The sequence below is a fragment of the Zosterops lateralis genome (assembly GCF_965231275.1).
Source record: "Zosterops lateralis genome assembly, chromosome: 5".
NCBI lineage: Eukaryota > Metazoa > Chordata > Aves > Passeriformes > Zosteropidae > Zosterops > Zosterops lateralis.
The window spans coordinates 71,170,547-71,187,814 of NC_139766.1; the positions used below are offsets into that span (position 1 = coordinate 71,170,547).

Sequence of the window (17,268 nt, forward strand, 5' to 3'; positions counted from 1 at the left end):
TTTCCCCCTTCTCAGTGGTGTCATTACAGATATGTGCTTTGCTCCTTTCTTTTAACAGATCCAAAAGTATCTCAGCAGTGGAAGAGTTAATGGGATTCCAAGTCAGCTCTCTATTAGCAGCACAGGACAGATGCCAGGACCCAGAGGAGCTACTTGCTACAACAGTGATGAGCAGTAGGAGGGATATAATACATTACTGCCAACCACACTCCGATGTTTTTTTTTTTCCCTGGAAATGTGAGGTCAGCCTGGAAAAGTGCATTACTGTGATTGCATGTAGGGAGAGAGAATGAGGGTGAGGGAGACATGAAAGCAACCAGCAGTTAATTACAGCAGGTGATGTATATCGATGTGACTCAGGAGGATTACAGTGAAGGTTCCAGAAAATATTATTGGGATGTATGATTCCTCATTACACTGTATTCCAGGAAATCGACATTTTGGCAAGGCATATACTGCTCCCTTCCCAAAGAGGAATGTTGAATATTCCAGCCTGACAGGTGTTCATAAATTTCTTCAGAGAAATTGAACTTTTTTTTTTTTCTTTTTTTTTTTTTTTTCTTTTTTTTCTCCACAGGACCCTCAACTGTGAAGCAGAGGCCACCAAACTGAGGCGGGAATATCGGGAATATCCACGGGGAACGCCTTTGTTTCTGCAGTTTGTTCCTCCTGGCCTGCCGTGCCACTCCTGCCCAGAACGTGAGATGTCAGTGAAGACCATCAGGGGTTGCTGCATCCACCACTGGATGGGAAGAACAAGGGGATTCTGGATCAAGGATATATTGGCCGGAGTCTCCAGGAGTAAACCCACAGGGACGCTTCAGCTCTCCTTCCTCTGAAAGGGAGCAGGTTCACGCGTGCTGTTAAGTCGCAAATAACACGCGCATACACTGCCAAGACTGTAAGATGAACTGCACAGTAAGGCCGCTGGCACAGGCATCTAAAACCTAATTATTCGGCCTTTTTCACGGCTTATCCTGGGCAACACCCGCCGCCTCCCCACCTCACACGGAACAATCTCAGGCTGGGTTTTTAACATGCCGCACAGGACACAAGGCTGCTTAGCACGCTTTACGCGCCCTAGCGGCTTTAAGAAAGCAGCCTCCATAACATTTTATCCTTAAACCATTTTATGAGGCCTTGTTACTCTCCATGAGCCTTTCGCGACAGGTGGGGGGCGACCGCGCTTTACGGCGGGCCGTTGCCGCGGTAACGACGTGTTGGGTCGGGAACTGCCGCCGTGCGCGGTGCCTCCGTCCCGCTGCTGTCAGTTTATCCCGGCCCGGCTCCTAAATCCCGGCCCGGCCCCTGCCTCGGGGTCCGGGCCCCGCCGCCGCCGGCATGGACAAGTACCAGGTGCTGGGGCTGGTGGGCGAGGGCAGCTATGGGGTGGTGACCAAGTGCCGGCACAAGGAGAGCGGGCGGATCGTCGCCGTCAAGAAGTTCCTGGAGAGCGAAGACGACACGGCCGTGAGGAAAATCGCGCTGAGGGAAATCAAGCTGCTCAAGGTGAGAGGCTCGCGGGACCACCCCCCACTCCCCCCCCCCCCCCCCCCCCCGCCCCGTCCTTTTCAGCATTTTCACAGCTTGAAGTGTGAAGGTTTTTGTGTTTAAAGTCGCGGCTCTTCCTTCAGGTTGTGTCGTCAGCCCCCGGTCGGCCTTTACAGAGTGTCGCCCACAAAATCCAGGCCACCAGAGACTCGCCGGGGCCCCGCCAGATTAATTAAACCTTCTGTGCTGTGGCCTTGAAGGGCTGCTTCTCCCTTTTCCTGCGTGCTGTGCTGGATTCACCTGGTGGATCCTGGATTGGAAGAGCCTGGCGATGTCCTGGCGTTCCGCAGGGAATGGCACCCGGTCTGTGTTGCCTCCTGGTGGCAGCTGTCCCCCTGTCCCAAATGTCTGTCCTTTGCTGCCGTGAATTTGCTGAAAATAGGATAAAAAATTAGGACCTTTTAAAGCCTGCCTGACTTTAAAGTCAACCTGGCTGTGTGACATTACACAGACTGGGGGCTGCCGGTGTCGCCTGAGACGGGAAAGTGCCTCTAGGGAAGTTTTCCTTTATTTTCTTCTATTCCTGGCACCTCTCTGGCAGGCAGGAGGCTGGAGGAGGACTCCTATGAGATTCCACGTGTCCCCCAGGTTGGGAGCTGGCTGGCACTGTGTCCTTTGCTTTTGGAGTGTGGGATTTGCCTGGTGTCAGTATTGTGGTGAAAGGGGGAATGGATTCAAACTGAAAGAGAGTAGGACTTGATGGGATATTAGGAAAAAATGATTCCCTGTGAGTGTTGTGAGGCACTGGCAGGGGTTGTCCAGAGAAGCTTCCCTTGTCCCACAGGAATGGTTTGTCCCTGTGCATGGGCACATGTGAGAGTTTTAAACATTGGGACACAGAGGATGTGTTTGGTGAAAGTAAGAAAGAAAATCTAATTACACTCAGGGTGCATCCAGGCTACTCCTGTGATGTGGGGTGTTCCAGAGGTGGGAATACTGTGTCCTGTCCTCTTGTCTGCCACAAGCGTCTCTTCCCAAATCTGCCAGCTTGCAGTTCCTGTGCACTGAAGGAGGAAAAAAAAAGTGATATTTGCCATTACTGCAAGAGCTACAGGATTAGAGTTAATAGAAATGTGTTTGCTGGAGCTTGAGCCACAGCCAGCAGCTCCAAGCATTATCCCTTCAAACCCTTTTGAAGTAGATCTGCATGAGCCTGGATTGTACCTACTCCATGGACCAGGCTCACCGAGTTATTGAATTACTGAGCACCACCAGGTGTGTTGGGAATTAACTGGTTTTCCTGGCTGAATGGAATCTCAGCGAGGGGAAGGTTCACATATACAGCTCAGGGAGGGTGGCCTCTCACAGGGGAAATAAATACTTGGAGGTTTAGTCTCTCTGTAGTTGCTTCCCTTGTTCCCTCTGAATCTTTGGTTTTAATTTTTTTTTCCCTCTCAAGTTTGGGCAGAAATTTAATTGTGTCTGAAAACAGCAAAGCCTCTTCCGGTCTCCTATGTGGGGAATAAATCATTCTTGGAAAAAGAGCTTTTTCTCATATTGATTATCCTTTAAAAATTCTTCTCTTGTCGGACCTTCTAAGAAATCTGAGCAGACACAGATGCAGGTTGGCATCTGGCAGAGTTTCCCCTACAATTCCCTGTGCTCTGCAGTCCTTCTGCATCTTCCTGGGTCACACCCCTGGGTTCTGGTGCTGCCTCCAGGCAGCCTCGGGTGATGTTTCCCTGCCAGGCTGCAGCTAATAAATAACTATGCTCTGTAGCATGACCTTTTCTGCTGGTGTGTGATAAATGTGTAACAAACTGGAGGTGGATTCTTGGTCTGCTGGGAACGCAATGACAAAATAACTGGAAAACACAGCTGCTTTTTCTTCCTCTTTTTATTCAAGTTGTATTTTTTGTATGAGTCCAGGTACTGTCCCAGCTGGCCTGCAGTTAAAAAAATTACCTGCAAAGATTTTTTTCAAAAAAATTTCCCTTTGTAGTTTGCCCTCACTAAACATTCCCTGTTTTGTGACAGCAACTCAGGCATGAGAACCTGGTGAACCTGCTGGATGTGTGTAAGAGGAAGAAGAGGTGGTATCTGGTGTTTGAGTTTGTGGATCACACGGTACTCAATGACCTCGAGGCCTCTCCAGGTGGACTGGACTACAACAGGGTTCGGAAATACTTGTTTCAGATTATGAGAGCAGTTGCCTTTTGTCACAGCCATAATGTAAGTATGTGCAAGGAATCAGCTCTGCAGATAAAAATCAATAGATACATATTAGAATAGAAGAATATATTTTTGTGTTTATATATATTTTAACTTAGAAAAATAGAGCTTTGTCTGAAAAGGAATAGAGATCCATGAAATAAATATGTCTGAATTTAGAGGTTCTGTGTTTGCCTGTAATTTTCTACTTGAATATGAGAAAGCCACACTTTTTTGCTGAGCCAGTCAGTTTGCTGTGTACAAACAGGGAGTTTGCCCTGACTCGCTTCTCTCTATGCAGATAATCCACCGGGATATTAAGCCAGAAAACATCCTGGTTTCCCAGTCAGGGATTGTGAAACTCTGCGACTTCGGGTTTGCACGGCCCTTGGCGGGCTCCGGGGAGGTTTACACAGAGTACGTGGCCACGCGCTGGTACCGAGCCCCAGAGCTGCTGGTGGGGGACAGCAAATATGGCAGGTGGGTCTGGCTTTCCAGCCTGGGAAGGGCACCATGGAGGGGGTGCTCCACCTCCTGGCTCAGCCTTGGGAGCAATGAAGCTGTGCTGAGCTGGGCTGGTGGTGGTTTTTCTCCCCCAGGCCCGTGGACGTGTGGGCTATTGGCTCCCTGATAACAGAAATGCTTACAGGAGAGCCTCTTTTCCCTGGAGACTCAGACATTGACCAGCTCTTCCATATCACCAAGTGCCTGGGTAAGAAGAACCCTCGGGCTCCCCCTGCTAGCTCAGGAATGAAGGGCTCAGATTTGTTCTGATGGGTGGAAAGATAACAACCCAGACTGTAGCCCTTACTGCAGTGCTGACCAAACATTTCAGCCTCTCTGTCCTGTATTTTCACATGTGGTTGCTTTGTATGCGTGATTCCAGGTAGCTTAATTCCAAGACAACAGGAGTTATTCTGTAAAAAACCCCTCTTTGCTGGGATGAAGTTGCCTGAGGTGAAGGAGCTTGAGTCCCTGGAGAAACGCTATCCCAAGCTCCCTCCTGCCGCCCTGGACTTAGCCAAGGTGATTATCTGATTGTTTTCTGTGAATGTTTCTCTGTTTCCCTGTCCTTCACCTCCTGCAGCTGAGTACAGGGCTGCTAAAGTGCCTTTTTCTCTCAGCCCCCCATGCAGGGAGCAGCTTCTTGGGTTGGCAGCCTGCTGAGGGCTACAGGATACCAGAGCTCCAGTCCAGGGCCATGGGGGCACTCAGCCCTGCAGGGCCAGAGGGCTCACTGCATATCCTGCAGGGCTCTTTCACTCAGACATGCCAAAGCCTTTGTTTAATTCCTGGTGTGTTTACCTCCTCCCTTTCACATTGGTTTGACAGGAGTGCTTGCAGATTGACCCAGACAAGAGACCGTCCTGCACCAAACTCCTGCAGGGTGATTTCTTCAACAAGGATGGCTTTGCTGAAAGGTAAAAGCTCCTTTCCTGCTTGCTGCAGGCTCAGGGTAGAAAGAAGTGAGGCAGTTGTGCTTGAAGACTGCACAGTGGGCTTGCAGAGCTGACAGCTGCTGAATGTCTCAGTTTGTTCTGGCTTGACCTTTTTGGAAGCAGGAGAACAGCTGGAAGGGAACACATTGCAGTGGCACGTTTACCTTGCTGTGACATTAGTTCGTCAGTGGCACACCATATTGGGTAGTACAGTCTTACACTGTATTCGCTGTCTGCATCTGCACCAAACTGGGATGCAACCACCTTTATTGCTGTATTGTGAAAAATGTGTGCTGAAGATCTTATTTAGTTTAATGTATACATTACATTTGGCCTCTGATTAGTTAAAAGGCACAGTTTGTTTGACTACTTAAAAGGCTGTCGGAGCCTGGATTTAACAACTGATGATGATATTAAGATAAACAAAAGCCTTTTTATTAATTTTTTTCCTTTCCCCTTATATGGAATGTAGATTTACTAAGGAGCTTAAACAAAAGATCCAGAAAGATGCCAGAGACCATCTGTTCCAAAAAAACCCTAAAATCTGTAAAAGGGACAAAGACGATCTTTTAGAAGAAAGAAAAACGATCAGCGTCCAGGTTGGTCCATCTGTATTTTCCAAACCTGTATTTTTTTTCCTCATGTTTTAAAATCATTTTTTGTAACATAGGTGCAGCAGTTTGAATTCCTAGGAAATAGCTCAGGCATGTGCAGGTGGCTCTTTGGCCAGTCCCTTGCAGGTGAGCCACACAGTTCCTGGCAATGCAGAGCTGGAGGGGGAATCACTTGGGAAGCATAAGTCATGCTTTATGCTGCTGTTAACCTGTTTTAAAGCCCTGTCTCCAAAATTAAAAAAATTCCTTTCAACTGGATACCAAGGAAGGTTCAGAGTGACTTTGAGGTGACACTGAGATGAGTTTTTATTTAATTTCTTTGGAAGAGACACAGGATACAGCTGTGTTTCCTCCATCACTTCTGATTCCAGTCTCAAGTGACTTATTTACAGAGAGTGCTGGAACCCTGACAAGTTTTTTCCTGTTTGATGGAAAGCAGAGATTTTCTAACAAAACCTATTCCATCTCCATTAGATTCTCTCAGAATCATGCACATGTAGGCTTCTGACATGTTTTTTTTTTTCCTGCTTGCACTGCTCTAAACTGCTTTTTTTAACACAACTGTAAGGAAAGATGATGTTTATCTTCCTAAACAGGATTTCAGCATGGGCCCAAAGGGCAAAGATGGAAAGCTGATAAAGACCAAGCCCTGTAAAGCTGATGCAGAGAAAGCTGATCAATCCTCCAAGCAGGGCTTCCTCTACGACAGCACAATCAACCCATTTAAATTCAGCCCTCAGACCAACCTGAAAGATTCCAGCAGCAGCTTGGACTATACCAAGACCCTGGGCACATTTATCCCTCCCATCAGCCAGAACTTCTCTCCTAGATTTGGGATGGGTTCTGGGCCTGGGAACCTTAATTACAGGTATGGGGGCAGAGCTAGGAAAGCTTATATCCATCATTCCTGTGATGTCCTGGGAGATGCAGGGTGACCATGTGGGAATGAGAGAGGTGGGGTTTGGGATACCTTGCATTTGTTGCTTTACATTCACTGTGTTACCTCAGATAATACCAACTTTGGGGCATTTTTGGTTTCAGACTTGATGAAAAGAGTGAAAAATACTTGAACCACTTGCTAAAGGCACGGAAGCCTTCTCCAGTGGGCCGTTGCAGTGTCAGCTTGACACCGGTGAGTCGTCTGTCTGTCTGTCTGTCTGTCCATCCCCCTTGGCCAAGCCAAAATAAATTCAATTGTGTGTTGTATTCTCAAGAACTCCATCTGTTCCATCTTTCACCCTAACTCCCCACTAGAAATACTGGTTTTGTTACCCCTTCTTTCCTGCAGATTTTTCATTTGTTATCCCTTGCTAATAGTTCTTACATAAAATACATTTTATGTCAGAAAACAAATTTAAATGAGGGGAGTAGTCCAGCACAGGATATCTGTGAGATTTGGAATGTATCCATGGTCTCCTGCCTGGCCAGGAAAGATAGACCATGTGTGCTGTGCTGCTGAAGCAGAACTGAGGGTGTGGATTTAATGCAGCCAGGGCCTGACTTAGTCATGTCATAAATGCATTAAAAATTGATAAGGAAAACAAGGGAAATGGAAAGTTTTCCTCTGCTCTCACTACCTAGGCATGATTATTACTGTGCCAGCCAGAAGCATTTGCCTTTTTCCAGATAAGTAATCCCAGCCATTCTCCAAGTGCTGTATTTTACCTCTTCGAAAGCAGCCTCACTTAGATGATTGTTTTTATTTTCATGTTGCTTTTCCTTTGCTTATGTATAAATGGCACTTGAACAGGTTGAATTCCTTCACACACATCAGAATCTTTTGTCTCACTCTTGCTACAAATTCCAGCTACATCTGAACATTGCTGTGTTACTGCTGTTCTAAGCTTGAAAATAAGGGGAGAGGGGGTGTTTTTATTTTTTCATGAGCTGTTCCTTATGCCCTTGATTACAGGTTGCTAATGAAAAATCCATCCTTCAGGCAAATAAGAAAAAATGGGAATTGTCCAAGGCAGATCTGTGTTTTCCAGAACTACGTCATCTCCCCGAGCTGAGAGGAGTGGAAGGTAGGAACTTTGAGGTCCTCTAAATAAAACCTGGGTCAGCAAACAAGTGTCAGGAGAGCAGTGTGTCAGCTCTCACTCCTTTCACATGGCATTCCTTGGTTGTGTTTTGCAGCTTGGCATCCCAGATTCCTGAAAAAGGAAACCAGAATGTTTACAGAGTCCCGAGTCCCCTCCCTTGCTGCTATCGACCTTCATAACCCAAGTCTGGCTTCACGGCAGGTATCAAGGAAATAAAGTAATTTGTGCTGCTCTGTATTTGTTTGGTTTGTGGCTTTCTCAACAGCATGGCCCACAGAATTCCAGTTTGACTCCTAAAGGAGCAGAACTTGCCTTGGGATTATAACTCTTACAACTGGGGGAGCATTTTGGAAGCCTGATTTGACCAAAGAACAGATCTGTTTTAAGTTAGGTGTTGGCATTGCATATGTCTTTAGAAGGCTGCTTTGGCTTGTCTTCTCTATTTATGCTACGCTTGGAAATTGATCCTGTCTCTTTCTTTCCCAATTTACAGCTGTCAGGGACCTTGATGCCGGATGCATCAGAAGCCAACTTCCCCAGGGTCGAGCACTAGCCCTGGGGAGATGGTCACATCTGCCAGTAAGAGGTGGGCTTTCATTTTTGCTCTGTAGCCTGCTGGGGGCTTCAGTTTTTTTGATTTGTAGCCTTCTGGTGGCTTCCAAATGGATGGTTTCGTGAACCTAGGGATGGGAAGTGCAATAGGAAAATTCTTTTATACTTCACATTCTCGGTGAGGACATGCAGCTTTGACAGAGTTCTTACTGAGGGCAGTACACAGCTTGCTGTGCCCAGTAAATCATTGTCCTGAGCTAAGGGGGCACTGGGGTTGGAAATGAAGCAGCTCATGAACTTGGGGGGGTTGAACAAGCTGGTAGAACAACAGAAAAAGGGGAAGCTGGCTGCCTGCATGTGAGGAGGGGAAGAAACAACTCAAGTTTTCTGATCTGTGAAGCACAGGGGTGTAAGCGCACAGCTTCAGCAAGGTAAGGATGTGTAACAAATCAAAATAAAGGACGCCTTTCACCAGGGAGCACCTCTTGTGTTTTGTTAGTCTGTCCAGAGTCATTCTCCTTTTCTCCTCTTGATGCAGGTGGCTGAACAGTGGGAACAATCCATCTGAGTTTCCAAGGGCTAAAGCTGCCAGGTCTCTGCAGGGGAGAGGAGGATCCCTTACTCCTGTTGGTGCAGCAGGCTGCCACGGAAATGGCTCGGGTCCAGGCTGAGGACTGAGCTTGCACTGCCTTTGCTGCTGGATTTCTTGCATGCAAAAAGCCCCTGGAATGTGGACTTTCTGGCTTAGAGCCAGGTCTTGTCTGAGAAGAGTACTGGTCATTGGTGTGTGACAAGGGCAGGAGCTGCTTTGGAGGACTTGGAAGGAAGTTGGGCTTTCTTTTTTCCAGCTGCTGCCCGCATGAGGGGTTTCTTTTTCAACGAGTAGTGACGAAAGCAGCTGCCAAAATTCTCATATTTTGGTGGGCTGCCTGATCTGGATTAAAAAGCACCTTTGCCTTGAGAGTGAAGAAAACATTTGTGCAAGAAATACAATATTTAAATGTGCAAATATGCAGCTGTTCTTCTGAAACTCTTGCTAATGCACTTGTCACTTTGTTTTAGGTTCCTTTTCCCTTCACATTTTTGCCCCCATGTTTGGGAAGTTTTCATTGGGGTGTTTACCTGGGAATGTTGTCTGGCTATTGTTGATGGTGAAAGAAGCAATACCCCTGTGGACTACTGAGCTGTGATGTAGGTGACACATGGAATGTATCAGTAACTCAAGTCATCATTCCTGTAGGTCCCTGGGAGTATGGGACAGTAAAACTCAACTGTTCAGAAACAATTTTTTGCTTATTTGCCTTTAGTTTGTCTGTGTTCAGTTTTGGGCTGTCCCTGTGTTTCTCACAGCTGTTTTCCATCATCTGTCACAACTCACATGGTGTCATTAACTTTGGAACTTTCCACAAAATACAGCCTTTCCCATCGATGGATCATGACAGAATATGGTCTGAACTCATTGTATTTAGGGATTTGTCTCTGTGTTGTGTCTTGACATGTACATTTCATTTGTAAATAAAAAGATTGTCCAGTTCCAGGCTTGACTGTCCCCAGAGCGGATGCTCCAGTTGGTCACTGCAGTCAGTCAGGTAGCCATGGGCAAATGCAGGGGGGAAAAGAAGGTTTGGGGAGGGATGAGTGGAGGTTTTGGGGGAAAGTTGGGTGTGTGGGGAAGAGAAAGAGAGGCTTAAGGGGAAGGTTTTTCATGGGGAAGAGCATGGCCAGGAGGTCCAGGGAGGTGATCCTCTATTTGGCCCTAGTGAGGCCACACCTGGAGTGTGGGTTCCACAGGTCAAGAAAGAGAGCTACTGGAGAGGGTCCAGCAGAGGCCAAAGATGATGAGGGGTCTGCATCATCTCCCTCAGGAGGGGAGGCTGTGGGAGCTGGCCCTGCTCAGTCTAGAGGAGAGAAGGCAGCAGGAATCTCATCAATCCGTGCAAGTATCTCCACAGTGGGTGTCAAGAGGATCGCACCAGGTGCCTGAGAGCTTTGTCCAAGCACTCCTTGAGCTCTGTCAAGATCAGTGCTGTGACCTGGGGAGCCTGTTCAGTGCCTGATCACCATCTGGGTGAAGGCCTTTTCCTCATATCCGACCTAACCCTCCCTGGCACAGCTCCAGCCATTCCCTCGGGTCCTGTCACTGTCCCCAGACAGCTGAGATCGGTGCTGCCCCTCCACTTCCCCTCGAGAGGAAAGTGTGTACAGTGCTGAGCTCTCCCCTGTGTTTCCTCCAGGACTTCTTTCCATAGAGATGGCAGAGCACTGGCACAAGCTCCCCTGGGCAGTGGTCACAGCCAAGCCTGACAGAGCCCAAGAGACATTTGGACAAGGCTCTCGGGCACCTGGTGGGATCCGTGGGGTGTCCTGTGCAGGGCCAGGAGTTGGACCGGATGATCTTTTATGGGTCCCTTCCAACTCGGTACATTCTGTGATTCTGTGATTTGTCGTGGAATGTTCCTTTCTGGAGACATTCCCAGCACACTTGGACACGCTCCTGCGTCACCTGCTCGGGGTGACCCTGCCTCGGCAGGGAGCTCGGACTGGGCGATCTCCAGAGCTCCCCTCCGACTGGAACGCGGCTCCAGCCAGAGGGACAACACGAAGCCCCAAGGCGGGAGGGGGCGGAAGTTGCTGCGAAACTCCCAATCCTCCGGAACCGGCTGTGAGGAAGCGGAAACCCGGGAGCGGGGCCAGGCGGCGGCGGCCATGGCCACGGCGGGGGGACCGGAGGGACGGGAGCCGGGATGCGAGCCGGGATGCGAGCAGGGATGCGAGCACTACCGGCGGGGCTGCCGGCTGCGGGTGGGTGAGCGGGGCCGTGCCGTGGCGGGGGCGGTGCCCCGATCCGTGCCCCGGTCCATGCCGTGTCCTTGCCTCCCCAGGCGCCGTGCTGCGGGAAGCTGTACCCGTGCCGGCTGTGCCACGACGGCGCCGAGGAGCACCAGCTGGACCGGTTCCGGGTGTCCGAGGTGCAGTGCACCCGCTGCCGCCTCCTGCAGAAGGTGGGGCCGGGCAGGAGGGACCGCGCTGGGGCATCCGGAACACCCGTCCCCTGCTCCAGCCGGATTAGCGGGGTTATGGCCCGGTGGTGTGTCAGGGAGGTTGGGGTTGAGTAGTAGGAAAAGGTTCTTCACCTGGAGGGTGACGAGGCACTGGGACAGTGGTCACGGCCCTCAATCCTGGCAGAGGGCAAGAGGCATTTGAACAGTGCTCCCAGGCACCGGGTGCGATGCTTGGAGCTGCCCTGTGCGGGGCCAAGCGTTGGGCATGAGGAGCCCTGTGGGTCCCTTTCCAGCTCAGGATATTCTGTGATCACAGAGCAGACGGCACAGGGCTGTGTCCAGGTGTTCTGGAATATCTCCAGTGAGGGGGACTCCACAGCCTCTCTGGGCAGCCTGTTCCAGCACACAGGAAGGAAGTTTTGCCTCCTGTTCAGATGGCACAGCCTATGTATCAGCTTCTGCCCGGTGCCTTTTGGTCTGTTTCTGGGCACCACAGAGCAGAGGCTGATTCCATCCTCTTGGCACCTTCCTCATCCCTCCAGACATCAATTAGATCCCCTCAGCCATCCCTTATCTAGGCTGACCAGGCCCAGCTCCCTCAGCCTGCTCTCATAAGAGGGATGCTCCAGTCTGTTGATAACTTCCCAGCTCTCAGGCCTTGCTCCAGGAGCTCCACGCCCTTCCTGGAGCCTGGCACTGGGTGCAGCACTCAGGATGCTCCTGTCCCCTCAGGCCCAGCAGCGCTGTGAGGGCTGTGACAGCCTCTTTGGGGAGTACTACTGTGACATCTGCCACCTGTTTGACCGTGACAAGAAGCAGTACCACTGCCAGGAGTGTGGCATCTGCAGGTGCGTGCGGGCGGCGGGGGCGGCTCCTGCCCTGCCCAGCCCTGCCCTGCCCTGCCCTGACCCCTCTCTCTGCAGGATTGGCCCCAAGGAGGATTTCTTCCACTGCTCCAAGTGTAATCTGTGCCTGAGCCTCAGTCTCCAGGGAAAGCACAAGGTGAGGATGCACCACTTGACTCCATATCTTAGACAGCAACAGCTCGAACGTGAAGCTGGATGTGCCTTGGCCTCATCTGAGGCCACAGGAACAGGGAGAGCAGGGGGTTCTTCTCTAAATTCACCTGACGGTAACACAGATGCCACTAACTGAAGACATAGGAAATTTTATATAGTGGAACTTTACGATATAGAAAAACACAGAAAACTATGCAGCAGAGTAACTTTTTCTTCTCCTTTTCCATTTGCAAAGTGTATTGAAAACGTCTCCAGGCAGGACTGTCCAATATGTTTGGAGGTGAGCAGCTTCTTTTCATCTCATGGATAACTGTGTGGCCCTATTTTTGACTGTGTCTGACTTAATTTTCTTGTCTTTTGTCTTACATTTGCCTCCAAACAGGATATTCACACATCTCGTGTTGGAGCCCATGTTCTGCCGTGTGGTCACCTTCTTCACAGGTAAAGCAGGCACCTGAGAAAGGGAAATACCTGCTGCATTGTGTTGGGTGTTTGTTCAGCAGCATTCAGTCTGTATCAGTTGGTTGCTGAGGGACCAGCATTGTGGGTGCAGTGTTTCACCAGGAAATATTTTCTTTATGGGGATTGTCTTCCTTCTCAGTCAGTTGTGATAGTGTGAAGTTCTCCTGTCACTTGGCCTAGGGGTGTTTTTAATTTCTGCCTTGGGGATACCTTTGTGCAGTCCAGGTGTGTTACCTGTCAGTAATTCCATTCTTCTTACTGACCTGTGTTTCCTTTTCAGAACATGTTACGACGAAATGCTGAAGGAGTAAGTATTTCCGAACTTCTTTCCTCTCGATATTATCCTAGTACAAACACACTGCTTCAAGAGGTAGAAATCATGATGCTAATTCTGTACCAACTAACTTGAGGTGGTAACTAACTGAAGGGGTGACTTTAAAGGGATAAAGGGTATTTAATTTCCAATTCTGTTTGCAAGAACTTGCTGTTTCGTGGTGTTTGTTTGCCTGGTACAATATGGAACTTGTCCCTACGAATGGACTTGTTTCATGGCCTCTTCACTTCATCCTCTGATTTAGGTGTTTCCCCCTCTTTCTGCCAGAGGCTACAGGTGTCCTTTGTGCATGCACTCGGCGTTGGACATGACCAGGTACTGGCGCCAGCTGGACGCAGAAGTGGCACAGACTCCCATGCCCACCGAGTACCAGAACATGATGGTGGAGGTAAGAGGTCGGCCTTGCAGCCTTGCCTGGTTTCCGTGGAGCTGTGCCTCGGAGTTCCTGGCAGCAGAGGGCACTAGGGACGCGTGCTGGATCAGAAGCCAGACCACGGGGTGGGGAACGATGAGGGAAAAGTCACGTGTAGGCTTCGGGTGCTCATCGTTCCTGTTTATATACACACACACCGCTGGTGCTGCAGCCTCTCCCTCCCTCCCTCCCTCCCTTGTGTCCCTGCAGATCCTTTGCAACGACTGCAGCGCCCGCTCCACAGTGCAGTTCCACCTCCTGGGCATGAAGTGCCAGAGCTGTGCGTCCTACAACACGGCTCAGGACGGGCGGTGCCGGCTGTCCTTGGAGGAGCAGTGACCACCGGGATCCGCGCGTGGCGTGGGGCCAGACGGGGAGCGCCGCGCCGCCCCGGGGACTGCTTCACAAACTGAGCGGCTCCAGTCAGTAAAAATCCCGGTTTTTCCAAGCTCAAGGAGTCCTTTACTGCATCAGGGAGGAGGCAGATTGGGAGAGCAGCACAAGGAGATGTGATTAGCAGCTGATGCAGCAGTAGGAGGAGTTCGGGGGCAGCTGAAGGGGAAGGGAGGTGGAGGTGCAGCTCTCGGGAGAAATGGGTCGCTTTGAGAGGCCTTTTCTGCTGGCACTGACATCCATGGGGTTGTGTGCAAGGACGTGGTGTTCCCTGGGAATGAGGTGTGTGCCAGGGCCCCGGAGCCAGCGCTGCACAGGCACAGCAGGCAGGAGTGGCATCCTTGGTTTCCTTCATGCACCGTCACCTGTGTACAGGATTTCCTGGAAACAGGGGAATTGCCCTGCCTGCTGGGGTGAACAGCCAGAAAATCCAGGTGCAAAGCCCCCCTTTTTCCCCTGGACATCCATCCTGACTTGCTGCTGTCCCTTCATTCACATTCCTTTGCCATCCACAGTCGCTTTTTTCCCCATTTTTTCCTCATTTTGTGTTGTTCACTGGCAAAGGCCGAGGTGTTGTGGGGTTTTAGACAAGTCCATAGCTGGGTTTTGCTGGTTGAGTACCTAAAGTAAGGCACATACTTCATGTCAGGCTGAGCCTGAGATGTTCACTGAACTAGCAGCAGTCCAGTGGTGCAGGGACCAATTTTCTGTGTTTTGGGCATTTGTTAATGGTAGAACTTTGCTGGGGGAGAGAGAGAATGGGGGGGAGAACGACTGTCTTTTAAAAGAAATAAAAATCCCCACCCTTCTTCCTTTAACATCCTGCCTGAGGTCTTTTGCAGTCTTAAAAATTGCAGAAAGTTCTTGATTTCTGTGAATTTCAGGTGCAGGTACTTTACAGTAATTAGATATAAAAAGAGTCAGTTACTCTTCAGATTACAACTACTCATTTTGAACTTGTTCTGTTGTAAAATGAGCTTTTCTTAATCCAACAGTGCCCCTCTCTGTATGGAATATTTAGGATTTGGATGATAGCTATTGTAACTTGCCTTGACTGGGGTATCTTTTTCTGGAGCACTTTTCTCACTGCTATAAATAAATGTAAAATAAGGTCTCTATTAAAATAAACAAATGACACTGTGCGTGATGTGTTCACTTTCACACACGTACTCCCTGGAAATTCCCAGCTGAGTTTAAACCATGATTCAGTGCTGAAAAATTGTTGGATGTGGGAAGGTGTGAGGCCAGAGACACTGTTAAGGAAATAAGTGCTTTATTTTTCACAAGCTCCTGTGTTTTCATATTTTTGCTTTGGGTACAAGCAAGACTCCCTGCTGCTTTGCTTGGCACCTGGTGACTCCACCTCCTTCCCTGGATGGAGATCTGCTCCCAGGTAAGCCTGGAAGTGCCAGTCCCATCAGCCTGCAGGAGTTGTCATCCCAGAAAACTCCAGCCAAGTAGCCTTGGGAGTGTGTTGCTAATGGCAAAACCGTGCTGGTCAAGTCCACAGCCAAGCAGGTTCACTATAAAGTGGGAAGCTAATTTTATTCCAGTTATTAGTTGGAAATACTCTTGTTTGGGTTCCAGCCACAAGAGGAGGCTGAAAGAAAACCCTTAGCTGACCTGAGCTTTGGAAGAGCAGTTCCTGCTAAACTTTGGCATTGGAAAAGGAGATGATTCATGGTGTAGGATCCAATTGATTTTGACCTTTTGCTCTCCCGTTTTTGGTGTTTGCCTCTGGAAGGTGCACGAGGGGATGTGAATGATGAGGGAATGCTGAGCCACTATTTGGTGTGTTTATCTTGGCACCGAGCCCTGAACTCCCTTTGCCAGGGAATAAATTGCCCACCAGGAAAAGGAATGGCATTTTCAGGGGATAAAGGACAATGGAGGGGGATAAAGACGGGCAAGGAGCTGCTCTATGGGATGGGAGGTGCTGTATGGAGCTTTGCTGCCCTGTCCATGGAGATGCAGCTGATGGGAGCAGGAAGGATGCTGGTATCAGGGAGCTGAGGTGATCCTGGGATGAATCAGCTGGGATGGAAGCAGCAGCTGCCCCAGCCAGAGCTCACCCATTTGGCCACCGGAGCTGTTGGGAAGCTCCTGCACTCCCTGGCACCTGGAATCCTGCCTTGCTCATCCATCTAGGCCAGGATCAGGAGCAGATGGGTTTTTTTGCTGCTTTATGGGAAGAATGTGTAGTTCCAGCAGGCGCAGGGACTGCAGCCACACACAAGGTCACGGAGCTATTAATAGAGCCAGGGCCTGCCTCAGAATGTGGAGCTCGGGAAGGCAGCAAGTGGAGCAATGCAGGACTGGGGGGCTCAGCTGAGCCCTCCATCCCATGGGAAGCTGCATGATGGTGGCTCAGGAGCTGTGAGGAGCAGGGATCCCCAGTTTCGGGCTGGTTTGATGCCTCCGGTGTGGTTTTGCCTTGCTCCAGTAACGTCATTTGGGATGGAAGTGGGGGATGTTCAGTGCTGAGCCTGATCCCAGCCCCTCCTGTGGCTTTCCCGGGGCTGGGGCTGATGTATCACCCCTTCCCAACTGCAGAGAAACCATCTGTTTTTAAATTTCCAGCTGGAAGGAACGCAGTGAGGGAGAGGCTTCTGGTGTGGTGCTATTTATACCTCAGAGGGGCAGCCGAGCATCCGTCTCTGCAGAGCCAAACTCAGCCCAGGGCTGTGCCGGGACCTCCGCGCCGGGAACGGGGCGGTTTCCTTGGATTTGCTCTTTCAGAGTCCCAGCTGGAGCTGGGTTCTAACACCCGAGTGCATTCCTGTGCCCAAGAAGCAGCCGGGAGGCTGCAATCAGGAGCTGCTCATTGCTGCTCTACCCCGGTAATTTCACCGGGACTCTGAGGAGACGACGCTTGGAAACAGGGATGATATATGGGAATATTCACAAACGAGCCAAACAGGAGCATAATTAGGGAGGCCAGAGGGAGTCTGGGAGCGGTGATAAAGCAGCCGGCGGCTCTGCGGCGAGGGCAAGGCGGGAGACCCGGGGCGGGATTGCGTCATTCCCGGCGCCGTTGCCCGCGGGGTTGGGGAATGGGGAATGGGATGCTCCGTACGGAGCTGCCCCAACTGCTTCATTCCTATAGAAATCAAATATCTCTGAGATGAAACGCAGAGAAAGGGGGGGAGAGGAGATGAGGAAGTTGGGGGAAGGTGGAATTGAGCCAAAATAGGGGGAGCCTTTGGGAAAAATGGGGGTTTGCTGGTTTTGCAAATGAAACAAGCTGATAGCAGGGTTAACCCCATTTAAAAAGAGAAGGGAAAAGGCCTTTTTTAC

At 50.0% G+C, this 17,268-nt stretch overlaps 2 protein-coding genes across 3 annotated transcripts; both read left to right on the forward strand.

Moving 5' to 3' along the window:
* Nucleotides 1-1,220: 1,220 nt before the first annotated feature.
* CDKL2 (cyclin dependent kinase like 2) lies at nt 1,221-9,890 on the forward strand. 2 transcript variants are annotated; one of them, XM_083862120.1, is made up of 13 exons: nt 1,221-1,509; nt 3,529-3,723; nt 4,004-4,182; nt 4,302-4,414; nt 4,589-4,728; nt 5,035-5,123; nt 5,614-5,740; nt 6,352-6,623; nt 6,797-6,887; nt 7,668-7,779; nt 7,892-7,998; nt 8,291-8,383; nt 8,888-9,890. In XM_083862120.1, the coding sequence occupies exons 1-12, from the start codon at nt 1,342-1,344 to the stop codon at nt 8,348-8,350; spliced, it is 1,653 nt and encodes a 550-aa protein (XP_083718246.1). In that variant the 5' UTR covers nt 1,221-1,341; the 3' UTR covers nt 8,351-8,383; nt 8,888-9,890. The 2 variants fall into 2 exon arrangements, with proteins under 2 accessions (XP_083718246.1, XP_083718247.1); XM_083862121.1 differs by lacking the exon at nt 1,221-1,509 and adding an exon at nt 3,315-3,420.
* A 1,165-nt stretch (nt 9,891-11,055) lies between these two features.
* Nucleotides 11,056-15,111, forward strand: RCHY1 (ring finger and CHY zinc finger domain containing 1; the record flags this gene model as incomplete). Its single annotated transcript, XM_083861096.1, has 9 exons — nt 11,056-11,151; nt 11,232-11,351; nt 12,084-12,199; nt 12,275-12,353; nt 12,606-12,650; nt 12,753-12,811; nt 13,113-13,139; nt 13,434-13,554; nt 13,789-15,111. The coding sequence occupies 9 exons, from the start codon at nt 11,056-11,058 to the stop codon at nt 13,915-13,917; spliced, it is 792 nt and encodes a 263-aa protein (XP_083717222.1). The 3' UTR covers nt 13,918-15,111.
* Between the last annotated feature and the right edge of the window lie 2,157 nt (nt 15,112-17,268).